The sequence below is a fragment of the Mangifera indica genome, chromosome 13 (genome assembly GCF_011075055.1).
Source record: "Mangifera indica cultivar Alphonso chromosome 13, CATAS_Mindica_2.1, whole genome shotgun sequence".
Taxonomy (NCBI): Eukaryota; Viridiplantae; Streptophyta; class Magnoliopsida; order Sapindales; family Anacardiaceae; genus Mangifera; species Mangifera indica.
The window spans coordinates 1987486-2002455 of record NC_058149.1 but is presented as its reverse complement, the minus strand read 5'-3'; the positions used below and the strand labels follow the sequence as shown (position 1 = coordinate 2002455).

General features: G+C 31.7%; 1 protein-coding gene across 1 annotated transcript; it reads right to left on the bottom strand.

Annotated features, from left to right (window-relative positions):
* Positions 1-8108: 8108 nt before the first annotated feature.
* Positions 8109-14374, bottom strand: LOC123195356 (probable E3 ubiquitin-protein ligase XBOS32). Its single transcript, XM_044609060.1, has 10 exons — positions 13272-14374; positions 13127-13186; positions 12899-12970; positions 12633-12808; positions 12384-12544; positions 11928-11986; positions 11796-11842; positions 10058-10198; positions 9442-9533; positions 8109-8732 (listed from the first exon to the last, which is right to left on the bottom strand). Exons 1-10 carry the CDS (start codon positions 13464-13466, stop codon positions 8212-8214), a joined length of 1524 nt encoding a protein of 507 aa, XP_044464995.1. The 5' UTR covers positions 13467-14374; the 3' UTR covers positions 8109-8211.
* Between the last annotated feature and the right edge of the window lie 596 nt (positions 14375-14970).

The following is a 14970-nucleotide window of genomic DNA, read 5'->3' as shown; positions in this document are numbered from 1 at the left end:
TATTGTGTGAGACATATCCACCAAAAGTTGGATTCAAACCAAATTATTTAAGCTCAACTTCAAGTATAAATCAAACAAATCAACTTTGCGATAAAAATATTGAATTCATTTTCATAAGGCCAAAAGACTTATTCCCACCTAAGATATAGTAAAATTTCAAAATCATAAAAAACTCAAATAATCTCTAACTTTGTCTAGACTCATCTAGATTTACAGAAAAAAAATCATTTGAATTTCTAGATGATTTTTGTCGATCAATGGCAAAAAGTCGAATGCCGAAAACGATGAATCGTTGTTAGAAAAAAGAGAAAAAAACATAATAGAAAATTATTATTTTTTCAAACTTTGAATAAAAAAAATTACGAGATTTTTAAACTAATAAAAAATATAATAAATTTTAATTTTTTAATAAATAATTATTTTACCTTTGACCAAAACTAAAATTTTTAATAAAAATTATCTAATAAATAAATATTAGGTTTTTAAAAATTAAAAAATAATATTTTAGATTTCATAGTCTTTTGGCCCTTTGATAATGAACTGAGTCAAAAAATTGAGACCCTTTTTTCATAATACAAATCAAGTTGAAACAAATTTACATCAAATCAAAAATTATATAAATTATATTGCTTCCAGGCTTGTGATTGTTAATCTCAGACCGATTCTTTGAGATTTAAAATGAGAATTCGTTTGACTTAAATTTATATTTAAATTTAAACTTTTATACATAAAATCTTCTTTTTAACGAAGCATTTTACATTTTACATTTTACTTAAATTAAACCGTCACATTAGATTAAAATTATTCACATCAAATAAAATAAATCTGAATTTAATAATCTGTTTCATAATTATTAAATTAAAATTATTCACATCAAATAAAATAAATCTAAATTTAATAATCAACTTCATAATTATTGGACTACTATTATGCACAAAGTTCTTATCTTTTCTCATACAATGCTAGCTAGCTGATCGATGTCATTAATATACTGAAGTAAACAGTTATGCCATTTGCTCTCGGATTATAAGGTCTGGATAAAGAATAAAAAAAAGCAAAACCATACATAGCTGCAACTAATGTCGTCTCACTGATTGCTGATTAAGTATCTTTTCAAAGTGTCAATAGTCAGCCCGATAATTTCCAATCTATTGCAATTCTTATTCAATTATTGTGATAATTCCTGTTTTGATGTTCAACTTTTTGCATCTTTACCAGCTTTTAGGGTTCATCCATTGAAAGAGAAAAAGCTACCAGTAGTAGAAGCTGAAGCCAAGTGGAAAGCTGAAAAGGGTCAAGGTTTTTTGTCCATTGCAGTAACTTAAATTTTTGGCCGGTTTTAGAGCTCTCTTGATTACATAAATTTACGAATAATAGTTATCCATACAAATAGTCAACATTCAAGTAACAGAAAGCCTGCACATTACAACACAAATCAAGACACAGAAGAAGAGAAGCCATTTCTCATTGCAGCGACATTTTGAACAGTACAATAGATATAATGAAACAACACAAAATCTAAGCGAAACAACACAAAATTTCAAAGCTCAGGAGGGATAGAACTGATGAAGAACGTGGGAGGGCCGGTGAGATTGAAAACAAAAATAAAAATTGACGGAATGTAAATGAAAGAAAGAATGGGCAAATGGGTGAAGCTGAGATGTTTCATCAAGAATTAAAATGGAATAGAGGGCGGTCATGGAGAAGATGCAAAACCGAAAAAGCCTTGCAAGGTCAAGAAAAAAAAATAAAAAATAAAAATCATGAAAAGCTCAGTTGGGATAGCACCATAAGAATCAAACCCTAGATGTATCCTCCTTGCATCTCCATTTTTCAAAGAACTCCATTGCTAGAAACAGCAAGAAAGCTTGAATATAAAGCTGAAACGAGACGCAGATAGAGATAGAAATGAAGGGTGTTGAAGACAACATTGCGTTGTTCGTTTTGTTAGTGAGAGTTGAGCTGAGTGGTGAAGTCATATAAATAGGCCAAAAAGGCAATTGAGATCGAAATTCAAAGTTTAATCAATTAGAAAAATCAGAAAAAAAAAGAAAAAAAAGAAATAAATGGGAAAGCTGAGGGAGCTGACATTCCAAAGTACGTAAAGAGATGAACTGTGTCTTTCATTCAAGAAGTAACCGGGAAGTGATAGGAGAGAAAGTACAAGAATAGCAGGAGGAGTGAAAGTAAAATTGAATTTGACGTAACAAAGAATTAAAGACCAAATATTTTATTGCGGACTCTCTTCGTCTTCCTCTTTTGTTGCACATGATCTTTTACCTACTGAGTTACGTAAATTTGAAAGGGCCATAAAGTAACATGCTGCCCTTTCTCTCTCAGTTTCCACTCTCGTAAAAGTAAAACCCTAACCTTCTTTGAGTATTTCCAATTTTGTCCTACATGTATAATGTTCATATCTTCCCGTAACTGTGAATTTTTTGCGATGGAACAAGGGATGACACTTAAATTTTGAAGTTGTGAAATGACAAATTTAAATTGATCAACTTTGATAACTACAAAATGAGGTCTGTTTTAACGTATAAAAAAATTATTATGATAATTTATTTTTTTATTATTAATAATATTTTATTTGATTATAAAAATAATAAAAAATTTAAGTAATATTTAATTTTTTATTATTAATTATAATGTGACAAATAATAATTTAATTATCGTCTCTATTTTATATATTAAAAAATTATTAATATAATTTTAAATTTATTATAATTTCTATTTCTATTTATTAATTTAAAAAATATTATATTTTTAATTAATATAATAAATAATATAAAAAATATTTTAGAATAATTATTTCTAAGTATATTTAAATAAAATAATATATTAATATTTTTTAATTACCTCTAATCAAATACAATAATTATTTATACCTATAAAAATTTATCAAACATAATAATCATTTATACCTAGTAATATTTTAAATAATCTATCTTTAATGTAATTTTTTAATTTTTGTAATAAAACATTACCCCAACTAAACACACCTTAATGAATTATTTACATTGCCATTTGTTATGTAGCAATGCTTCTCCTTAAACTTTTTATAAATTAATAATATAGTCAAGCTTGAACTTAATTTGATTACTTAATGTTTTACTTGAGCTCATTTTAATCGGTATATAATGTTATTAAGGAACTATTAGTGAGATAATAGTGTTTTTAATGAAATAATATCATTGATAAGATAAATAATATTATTAATAAAGTGAATAATATTATCAAAAAAATAAATTAATTAAACTCGAATTGAACTAAAACACTAACTTGATTTCAACTTTTTTGAATCAAACATATACTTAAATCCAAATTAATTTGGTTTAAATTCACACTTGAATCTATAAACAGAGTTAATTGGAGTAAAGGGCAATAGGATCTAATTAGAAGATAATAGATTATTCAAAATAATTTTATATCTTGCTGAATACATATAAGTTATTACAATATTAAGCAGCAGCAGGAAGAAAGAATATGCCACCAAACTTCGGGATTGACATTGTAATAAATGAACTCTAATCTTCACAGATTAATGATGATAAAAGTACTGCAATTTAGAACTATATATTAAAATTAAGAAATCTGTGAGGCTGTGACAATATATGTATGATCATGTGTTTACAGACCATAGGTTATTCAACATGCATGTATGTATGATGAATTAATGATAGCATTTACTAAAGTTTAATTAAGTTATAAAAAGCTGGTGATTTGACAGAGCTGAGAGCTCATAGACCCAGGAGGCCTGCATGAAAATGGCTTGTACCGTGTGCTTAAGTTCTTCCCAAACATCAATAGAGTTAGACTACGGATGACTTGAGAGTAGCACACACTCCCCAATGATTCATAGATCCACTGTCAAACAAGATCTTTTGATGCCTTTTCTCATCAAAAAGAAAAAATCACAAATGAATTGAGAATATAATTACAACATTAGTGCCTCCCATAAGATTTTGCGAAGATAGAGCTAGGGTTAGGGTTAGGGTTCTTTTTCTCTGGAGAGGAAGAAGATGAAAAGGAAAGTAGAGAGAGAGAGAGCAATTATTCCAACAGACTTCATTGAAGAACGTGCTGTAAACTTAACAGTCACGTCGAGATCAATCCATTTCAAGATCCAAAAGATTAGCGAGAGTTATTACACTGTGAGAACAAGGGAAACTTTTTCCTTTGTGTCCTAAAGTTTTAATGACTAAAATGATACCCTCCTACCATTACTTTTTTTTTTTTTTCAGAAATAATATGTGCATATAAGTCAAAATTTAAACTGAATCAAATTTGAATTCGTTTAAGTTTGAATTTATAAAATTTATTTTATAGTTATTTGAGCTCAATTTATTTTAAAAAAATTGAGTTTAAGTTCAGTTCATATTCAAGTTTCAAACTTAATAATATAATCAAACAAAAAATAATTAAAATAATATTATTTTAATACATATCAATTAAATTAATAATATTTTAATCCATTTTTATTAAAAAAATTTATTTTCACAATATTAAAAAACTAAACATTTTTAAAATTTGAGTTTAAATTCAAAAATATTTAATTATAAAATTTTTACTAAGATTTGAATTTACTTACCAAACTTAATAGAGAGAAACTCATTTTCCAAATCCAACAAATGTGGCTCAAATTCAGCCGTAGGTGCACGTTAAACTAGGTAATGCTCAATATATGGTTAATAAAAACCCCTTTTATCGAAGGGTCATTTGTCTCTATGGCCATCACCATGCATGCATTTTTATTAAATAAATTATAGGTCAAGTTTATATATGCATGCATTTACTAAAAACACAGAATTTATAATCTTATACAAAAATTATACATGATCGATCTTTTTTTATTTTTTGCGTAAGTTATACATGATCGATCTGCATCGGAAGACTGTTAAAGATAGAATGGCGTGACCGGTACAGTGAAGGTCTCCAATAATGCCAGGGAATGTCAATTAGACTTTCTTTGGAACTGAAAAGGGCATATATTTCACCTTCAATTCCTACATCTTTTATTTCTTCGTAGCTGTAGAGAAAGATATATAGTTGTCTTAAAACCCAGTGGTAGAAGCCTACTGATTCAGGAATAAATATTGCAGGGTTTATGTATCTCTTCCCATGTCAAACGAAAGAATGAATTTTTGAGAACGATTTTCATTATCTTTTGATAACCAATAAAAGATTTCATCCAAATATGTATTGTCAACCTCATCACAACCCAGGCAGTGACCCACAACGTAGTGATCTGATTTGAAGAATCCAGAGTCTTTCCAAGAAATGCACCTTTTTATAATTTATTATCGTAATTGTAAGCTATCAACTGTCATGTTTATCATAGTTTCTCTTTCACACTCTCGGACGAAAGTGTGACGTTTCCAAAGCCTTGTCTTGTATCAACGTCGAGCTTTTCACTGGAATGGCCATGGGTAATTAAAGCTATCCATTTTGGGGTCTCAAATTGCACTTTGCATAGGTGGCTGCATGCAGCTTCACTTTAACGGAGAGAATGGAGATTCAACTATTTTTACTATTTGAGTAAAAAAATCTCTTTTTGCCGATTATACCAAACAAAGAAAATCACAAATTCAATGACAATCATATAATCCCTATATTAAGCAAGTTAAATATTTCATCATGATATAATTATAATGAATTTTGATCTTTTCGAACCCACGTCCAAAACCAGGACCAAACTGTCATTGTCTACCTTCACAGGAACCTTAGAACTTGTCATTGTCTACTCCTATGGTTCAAATTCAAATTTAAAAAAATTAATACTGTTTATCACCAACTGATATTTTTATCGGTGTGTCTTAAAGTCATATTCACTACCAAACTGTAAGTCATTCAAACCCTAAGCGATGAATATGAAATATTCTTTCCGAAAGAGAGAGCGTGGTGGGCAAAGCCAAGCATGGGAAGAACAGGAAGTTTGACAGCTTTTGATGTTGAAGATAATCATAACAAAGGTCAGTGATGTGACAACACATGGTCAATCCAAATCAGGCTCTCTGAAATTTTCTCTCTTTGCCTACGTAAGACTAAGAAATGGAACATGCAGCAGCAGAGCAGCTATAGCTTGAAGATGATTCTGATTCTGATGAAGCCATGTGTGTGTGTGTGTGTGGGGGACTCCAAGTGAAGAAATAAAAGCTCTGTTGTTGACATATCTTGTGTCAACGTTGAGCTTTTTCACTGGGATGGTTATGGGGGGTAATTAAAGCAATCCATTTTGGGGTTTGCAGTTTGCACATTGGATGGGTGGCTGCAGCTTCTCTTTTAATGGGGAAGATGGGATTCAACTGTGTGTATTTATTGTTCCTCTTTGCAGATTTTAGGTATGTTTGTTGTACAATCCAAGGCTTTAAAACATGAAACTAAGGAACAAAGTTGTCATTTAATCAACGAATAAGAACAAGCCATGTCAGCATATGTGATATAGTACAAAAATTTTTATTGGTTACATGCATCTGATGCACAGATGTGGAGAGTTCCACCTGCTGCAAACTTGGTTTGAACAAGCGAAACTTAAACTAAAGTAACTATAGGTCAAGTCAAGCCAATTGTCCACAAATTAATCTTTTACGAGGACTTTTTTAACCTTTTATGGTAATTTATTTTCTCCAACTATTTTCTTCTTCTTCTTCAGTAATCATTTGTCTACTTCTTTGGTAACTTCTCTAACAATTCGTCGCTAACTCAACTGAGCTTGAGTTTCTATTGGACTTTCTAAATTCAAACTATGTTCAAAGTAGTCATAAAAACATGAAACTAGAGAAAAAACATTGTCATATAATCAAAATAAGGCATCTAAGCTATATTGAAATCTTAAACTCTCATCTTTTAATTTTCAAAAACTCAAATACCTACTCATAAATTAAAATCTATTAAATTTTTCAGTTAAGGTTAAAGATAAAATCGTCATTTAATAATAATATTTAAAGTTTATATCATTTTACTTCCTTAACTTGAAAAACTAACTTTTTTTTTTTTAAATTAAATTTTAAAAAGTGATATTTTTCCTCTACTTAAGGTTTTCAATTTCGTCAATGAATTTTCAGCCAACGATAGTTGATCTCTCTCTCTCCCGGTGTCATTTCTCCCTCTAGTGCTCAATATCGACTAACTATATTTGAATTTGATATAATCCAAACAAAGAGTCGAAACTTGGATTTTTGTTAAATAACGATTTTACCTTTACCATAACTAAAAAAATTAACAGATTTTAATTCATAGATGAGTGTTTGAGCTTTTAAAAGGTAGAAAGTGGATGTTTGGGATTTCACCGTACCTTAGGTGGGAATAAATTTTTTGGCCAATCAAAATATGAGAGTAAGCCATGTCAACATATGTGATGTAGAAGAAATTTTTCTTTTTTCTTCTGTTAATAAGGGATATATCTGTAATGATTGGATGAGTAATCTCAAATTATAATGATCGAATTCATAATTATTATACCAAATAAATAATAATTTCACAAATGTGATAAGAACTAGAATTTAAAGTTTTTCTTGTATAAATTTTTTTAATTATTTATATGCATGTGTGGCACAAAATTTTAAGCTAACTTAAGTAAATTTAAATGAGTCATACTCAAACTAAAATTCAAATTTAAATTGTCCCTACCTTACTTGAGTGAGTTGCAAGAAATCATTTATTTTTTTATCTTCTCTTATAGCTTTTCTTCTTTTCCAATCATTCTTCATTTTCAACCCTCCTTTTTCTTCTGTAATTTTTTTATATGACTTCTTTTGATGACTCATTACCCGTTTGAATTGAATTTTCTGAATTCAAACCTTGCTTTAATTGACCCAATTCAGACTCATTCAACTCAAATTTACTTGTATAATCAGGTTTTGTTACTATTCGTATATTTACTAATACATAAATGTAAAACTTGTATAATACATATGTGAACATTTGTATAATACATACTTACATGCATGTGTGAACATGTGTATTGATTGATTACAGGTCCATCTATTGCATAGAAGTTTTTTTTTTTCAGATATGTGACAGTTGTGATAGCGTTGACACTATTCCTGAATAAGAGTCCTTTCTACAAAAGAACTTGATAACGTTTCCAGAGACAAGTTTTAAAAAAATATTTACAAACCCAATTATCTTTATAATTGAAAGAATCAAGTTTAATATTTGGAAGAAAAAAACAAGTATTGGGATATGAAAAAGCTGTGATAAAAAAACTTTTTAGCATCCACTGCCTGTAGCTACATACTGATTGAGTGCAGAAAACCATGACCTTCGCCGCTCGTTGTTGGAGACTGACCGTCTAAAATTCGATTTTGAATACCTTACCAAATGGTTGTCAAGTCTGTTCCGGTCAACCGTACGAGAAACTAATGAAGAACTAGTTTCTGGGGCTCCCATGCAAAAACTGGAGTTGAGTTTTATTGATGGGAACTTCTGGCAACTTAGGCTACCAAGAGGTGTGATTCGGGAGCAGTCGAAACCTGGCTTGCAGAAGGCTGTTGTTAGTGAAGTTGATTCTGTTATGTCACCTGGTCCTGAACAGGTGCAAAATGCCAGGGCTGCACTTGTTCTTGCAATGTCCTTGACTGGTTTTGTCTCCGGCAGCATCTCAAATGAAACTATGCCATGCCGGCAAAGAGGACAGGGAATTGAGCCAAGGGGGCCTTTCGAGACGGTTGAGGTGCAGTTTGTCGAGCAGAGATATAGGGCACATTGTGTGCAGAACTCGTGATCACAACCTGCATTATAGCAATTTGTATCATTGTCTCGGCTATGGAAAGATTTGAGTAGAATTGGAAAGAAAAAAACAATCCTAATATCAAAAGAGATCAAAGAAAACTTCATGAATGTTGACATTAATACATGTACTAACACAATTAAAACCTTATATTTTCCATTTTTTGGGGAGTTGACATTATAATTTTGAACAACCATATCTATGTTGCATTGCCGATCCTAATGTTACCACCAAGAGCCATCAACATATCGCTTCCATCACCAAATACCACCATAACTGCTACTTGAATAAGTCACTGCAACCACCAATATATTTCCGTTGACAAAGCAATAACACATGCCCACCATTATTTTTGCATTCTAGTTCCTAGACTCCTACAACGTGAGCACTTAATTCAACTCCATCATCTAAAGCCATAATGTCAAAGTCTAAATTTTTGTGCTTGCATTTGTGTAAATGGGAATATCTAAGCCACTTCATTCACGTACTCAACCCCTATCATGGACTTATGTCTAAATGCCTGACTGCGTGTGAATGAAATCTGCACATATTTGAATGCATATTTGTTGGGGCAAGAACATATAAGATGGTATACAGTTAGACTGATACGAAATATGGTCGAATTTCCATTTGTCTTCTTGCCAACAAGCAACACATGCATCTTGGCATGTGGCTAAAGATTCAAAAGAGAGAGATTGCTGATAACATACCTTCTGCTGCTACTGTGCACACTCTTTCTAAACAAACGACGCAAGGATCTTGGCATGTGGGTACAGAAGTGCTATTCCTCCATCCACATTCTCTGCAAATGACAACATACAAGTTAAGAACTCAAAGTATCCAACATATAATCAGTCATTCCCTTATGCCAAGGTGGTAAAGTGCACCATGTGTCACAATCCATTAGCCTCTGTGTGCACAAATATACATAAAGTTTCTCTACTGCTTCTAATCATAAGACTTAGAAAATATGGAAGAAAGTTTCAGATGGAAAAGAAGACATCTCTTTGGTTTCTTTTTGCAGGATTTCTATTAAGATGCTACAAAACTTTCAAGAAAAATTTCAGAGCCTTCAAACTAGTGGTTTGATCAGAGCAAAATATGAAAATACAAAGCTTATTGGCTGTGAGGACAATAGAGATGCTAATACTCATGGGGCACCCAAAAGGATTCTTAAGGAAATACTCAAAAACACATAAATTCAAATGGTATAGAAATTTAGAAGTACAAAAAAAGAAATTAAGGCTTATATGCTGTGGAAGACCATACGCTGGTGCAGTTTATAACTTAATATAAAATATAGAATATATGTATATATTTACTTACCTAGCAATCTTGACAATGCTCTTAAGGGGAAGAGACAGATATGGTGAAGGAAGAACCTCTAATTGACATTCTGGCTGAGTACTTAGAATCTGCTCGAGACAACTTCTATGCCATGAACGAGCAACCATCAAAGGAGTCCATCTTGAACAATTGAAATATTACAGGGCTATGTCAACAATGTTACATAAATGAATACATCTTAATAAGAAGGAATGGCACACAATTACTAGGGAAAAGAAGCAAAAAGGTTTTATCTCCATAAAGTCTCCACAAAGTATCAAAATATAACATTCCCACATCCAAGAATGCCTATAGTTCCCACTCTTCAATAAGTATTATTTAAAAAATAATAAAATATGATAAAGAAAAAGACTTTGAGAAATGCATATATCCGGGGTAAAAATCCTAATGCAAAACTATGAACCAAAAAGCATTCAACATCCCACATAAGAAATGCAGATCTTCGCCCTGATAAACACCGCCCTCCCTGTTCCTTGTGCACATATTTGGGCATCATCAAAAGCACATAACAACCAACTACCACTACACATTGAGCCTTCTTATCATCACTTTGTGCCAACATTTTGTCAAAAGTTCTTGAAAAATTTAAAAAAAAAAAGTTTAAAATCATTGGGCTTATGGTTATAATCAACCAATCAAGTTTCTCTCATGGAATTGATGCACTCAACCGAGCCACAGAATAAAAGAAAGCAAATGAATTTAAAAATGGCCATCACAATATGATACCAGAGACTTCCAGGATCTAGATGTATATCATATTTTGACAGCTTTGATCTATTTACCGTGTAGAGGAGCACACAAGAGACAGAGAACTGGATCTAACGCTCCATTCTCCCTCCAATTATTTGATTGCTAATACCGTAACCCTAAACTGAAATTAACAAACTCTAAGGGATATATGAGAAAGTGCAATTTCTAAGAGAGGATCATCTTGTTCACTACCAGTCACTTCATGGATGACGTTAACTGTTTTCTAATTTCAGTTAAGGCACAACACCTAACTCACAGAATCTCACTTTAGTATATCACAAGTCAAAGGACTTGAAAAAGTTTTAAGAATAACCATCTTCAAGCTAGTATAGCTAGACATAAGCAGTCAAAAGTTGGCACAACTTGGCATCTTCAATAGAAATACAGCCAAATGCCCATTAGCAAGTGATCTTGTTCCTCAAAAGCCACCATGCTGATGGCACATGGAAGAATAGTTCATTTGCATCACGAGTTTTCTCCATTTCCACTTATAATAAAGTTTGTCAAGCACATTTTACAGTTTTGACTTGCTCATATCCACTCAAGAGAGTGATAACTACTCGCCTTTGCAACCTGTTGGACACCTCTTCCATCTTGAAAGGCTAAGCTCTTGAGGTTTCAATTGAAAGCAAGGGAGTTTCCAGGCTTAAGAGAGACTCCTTCCACTGCATAGACTACTGCTGCTGTTTTGGCCTCAGCAGCTTCAAAAGTTTCTAGAGTTAAACCCAACAACTTTACCCCTTCCCCTTGCATACACATACAACAACGCAAACTAAGCTAATTTAAAACATCATTACAAAAACAAGTGGTATAACACATATAAATGTCTATGCTTTCTTGAAGTCTACTTGAATAGAAGACATATAAAGGACACTGGTAAAAAAACACCAAATAGCTCACTGAAAACTAATATTAAAACATCATAAATTTTTATGTATATACAAGCCGAGGAGAAAAAAATGCATACCCATTTGCATTTTCAGCAGTCAAACTTGCTCCCATGGCAATCAAAAGCTATTCACAATAAAGACACAAATCTAAGTCTTCAAGACAAATGTAACAGCAAAATCAAAATTCAAATATTTAATTGAAAACATACTTGACAACATTGAGCATTACCACCACACGCAGCGTAATGAAGCGGTGTGCTCCCAGCTCCTGCAATTGGCAACAACATGCACTTCAATAAATAATGTGAACTGAAGCAAATAACATCAATATGGAAGCTGGGAAGGTTAAGTAGAATTGATTATTTCAAGAAATCTTCAAAGAACAAATCAATGAGTGACTGAAAGAGATAGATGTTACTTTCTGAAAGGCACATGCCTAAAACTTTCTGTGAAAGTTATATCATTTCAGCAAACCAATCAAATGTTCACAATCTGATAAGCAAATACGAATGATGGGAAGAGAAAGGAGGAGGATTGGAGGATCAAGAAGAGTGCAGAATAAATTTTTCAGTTCAAAACAAATTCCATTAAACACCAACCAAGTAAAACTAACAATGCATTTGGACAAAGATAGTTCCTTTGAAAGGTGGAGAATAGGGGATAACCTATAAGATCAATTGTAGTTCCATCTTCCACAGTGACCTCAGAAACAGAAGCCCCTAAATCCAAGAGTAAATGAACGCTTTCAACATGTTCATTTAGTGCTGCCATATGAAGAGCAGTAATTCCTCCATCAGACGTTCTATTAATTACTTCATGGAGTGCACTGGTGCAATCAAATGGCAGAAAAATAAATCAAAACAGTAAACTCAAGAACTATCACCAAATGCAAGAGGAAATTTAAATGAAAGTACCTTTCATTGAATTCTAAGATCAATTCATCTTCGTTTGACTTTTTCCTTAACCTGTTCCAAACATTGGGCTTACCAGGAATGTAATCTGCAAGAAGTAGCCGGATACATTGAGAATGACCATTTAAAGCGGCCAAGTGGAGTGCAGTACCCCCGTTCAGATAATCTGCTCTGTGAATCTTAGAACCAATTCCCAAAAGTTTATCATAATTTTATCACAAAAATCTGTAACGAATCAAGGAAAATGGAGATGTAGAGAAATATCTTACATTGGCTTTATAAAGAATTAAGGTCAGAACAACCTCCCAGTGACCATGTTGACAAGCTTGCATCAAAGCAGTCTGTTCACCAAAACGATGAATGCAAAGATGAGCGAAATTGAAATATGAAATTAAGTTTACCAATCTGAACATTCAAGCGATCAAAAACTGAAATCAAAACTGATAAATGATCAAAATAAACCAAAATATTCAATAAGACATATAAACTGATTATACCTGACCACGATAATTCCTGAGATTAATATCCACCCCAGACTCGATCAGAAGTGAAACTATCTAAAGATATAAAAGGACAATCATCAGAACAACAGAAAGTAAACATGTAATTCAGAACATGGAACTATCTTCAACAATTGCATACCTCATGGTGGCCCTGGGCTGCAGAATAATGAAGAGGTGAATTTCGCACACCGAAAGTTGAATACCTCACCAGCCTTGGGTTGTATTCCAACAAGGCCTTGGCTTCTTGAAGATCACCATCTCTTGCAGCCGAAACTAAACGCTCCCCAGAAGCCGAACACCCAAATGAATTACCTACGATGCTTAGAAACTTCATCTTTTTCCCCTTGTAAAGACCCTGAATACTGATAAATGGAACAGTACAAAAGACTTCTAATTCTTCAAAACCTTAAAGCAATCATAGGAAGTGTACGAGGATAATGTAAAATACAAGAAAGTAATCTTCTTTTGCGCATAAAATTCTTCGCATCAACCAAACGAGTAACAACCCTGAACAAAACAGAATCTTTCTCACATAATTTTCATAACAATTGGTTGTAACCGCACGAATCTCACTGGTTTTGATGCTAATTGAGAGAGAGACAAAGAGGAGAGGACTCCTGTTAATTCTTTTTAAAAAAAAAATCGAAAGAATTTAACTACTCCCTCTTTAACCCCTCCATTAAAAAACAAAACTTAATCTGAATGCGATTGTTTTCTTCCTTTTTCAAATTACTTAAAGATCTCGTGAACTTCAAGAAACCAAACAAGCATCCATCACAGAACTCCAATTGGAAGATCCTATTTAATTCTTTCACCGACCAAACAAAACGTTCCCCAACTCTCCTTCAGAAACAAAACCATCGACACACCAAAACCTCCATAACCCAATTCAATTCCTTCATCAAACAATCAATTACCCATTTCCAAATTCTCATTCAAGAAACAAAATCTCCAGTACCCAGATCAGAAATTGCCTCAAGAATCAAAAACTAAAATACCCACTTGCCAATTTTTAACCAAAGAATCCAAATTTACAATATATCAAAGTAGCCAAGTGGATCAGACTGCAAAAGAACGCCAATCTTAAAATTGGAAAAAAAATGAAACTAGAAACTTGCCAAATATAAGGGGGAATTATAAGGTGGAAAAATAAACGAAAAATATATAGATAAAAATGGATAATAAGACAGCAAACTTTTAGTGCAAACTCAACTAACAAATGTGGTAACAGCTTGTGTCTTCTCTCCATCATTACCCTTGGCCTTCGATAAAATTATACTTTGTTTAAGTCAACTTTTTGTGGTGGTTGCTGCCATGTTCTTCTCTTTGGAGGGAAATTCATAAACTTACTGGATTTAATCACTGTTTAAATTAGATTAAAATTAATTAAATGTGTGCTTGATAATAAAAATGTGAATTTGTTTCTCAATCTATTTAGAATAATGTTTTTATTCATAAAATTTGGCTAAAATAGCATTGTTGATGGTAAAAATTCCACCATATACAGAATTAGAGGAGCAAATCTATGAGTACTTATTCTTTATGACACAAATGAGTATACACATAATATATTATAATATTATTTATTATTATTTTATTTTTAATTCAAAATCACTTAATCATTTAATGATATATATATATATATATATATATATATATATATATATATATATATATATATATATATATATATATATATATATATATATTTATTTATTTATTTATATACTCAAAATAAATACACAATTTTATTAAAACTAATAATGGAATGATTATCAAAAATTTTTTTCAAAATAATACAGCTTATCACTAATTAGTCTACATTAACTATCATATGT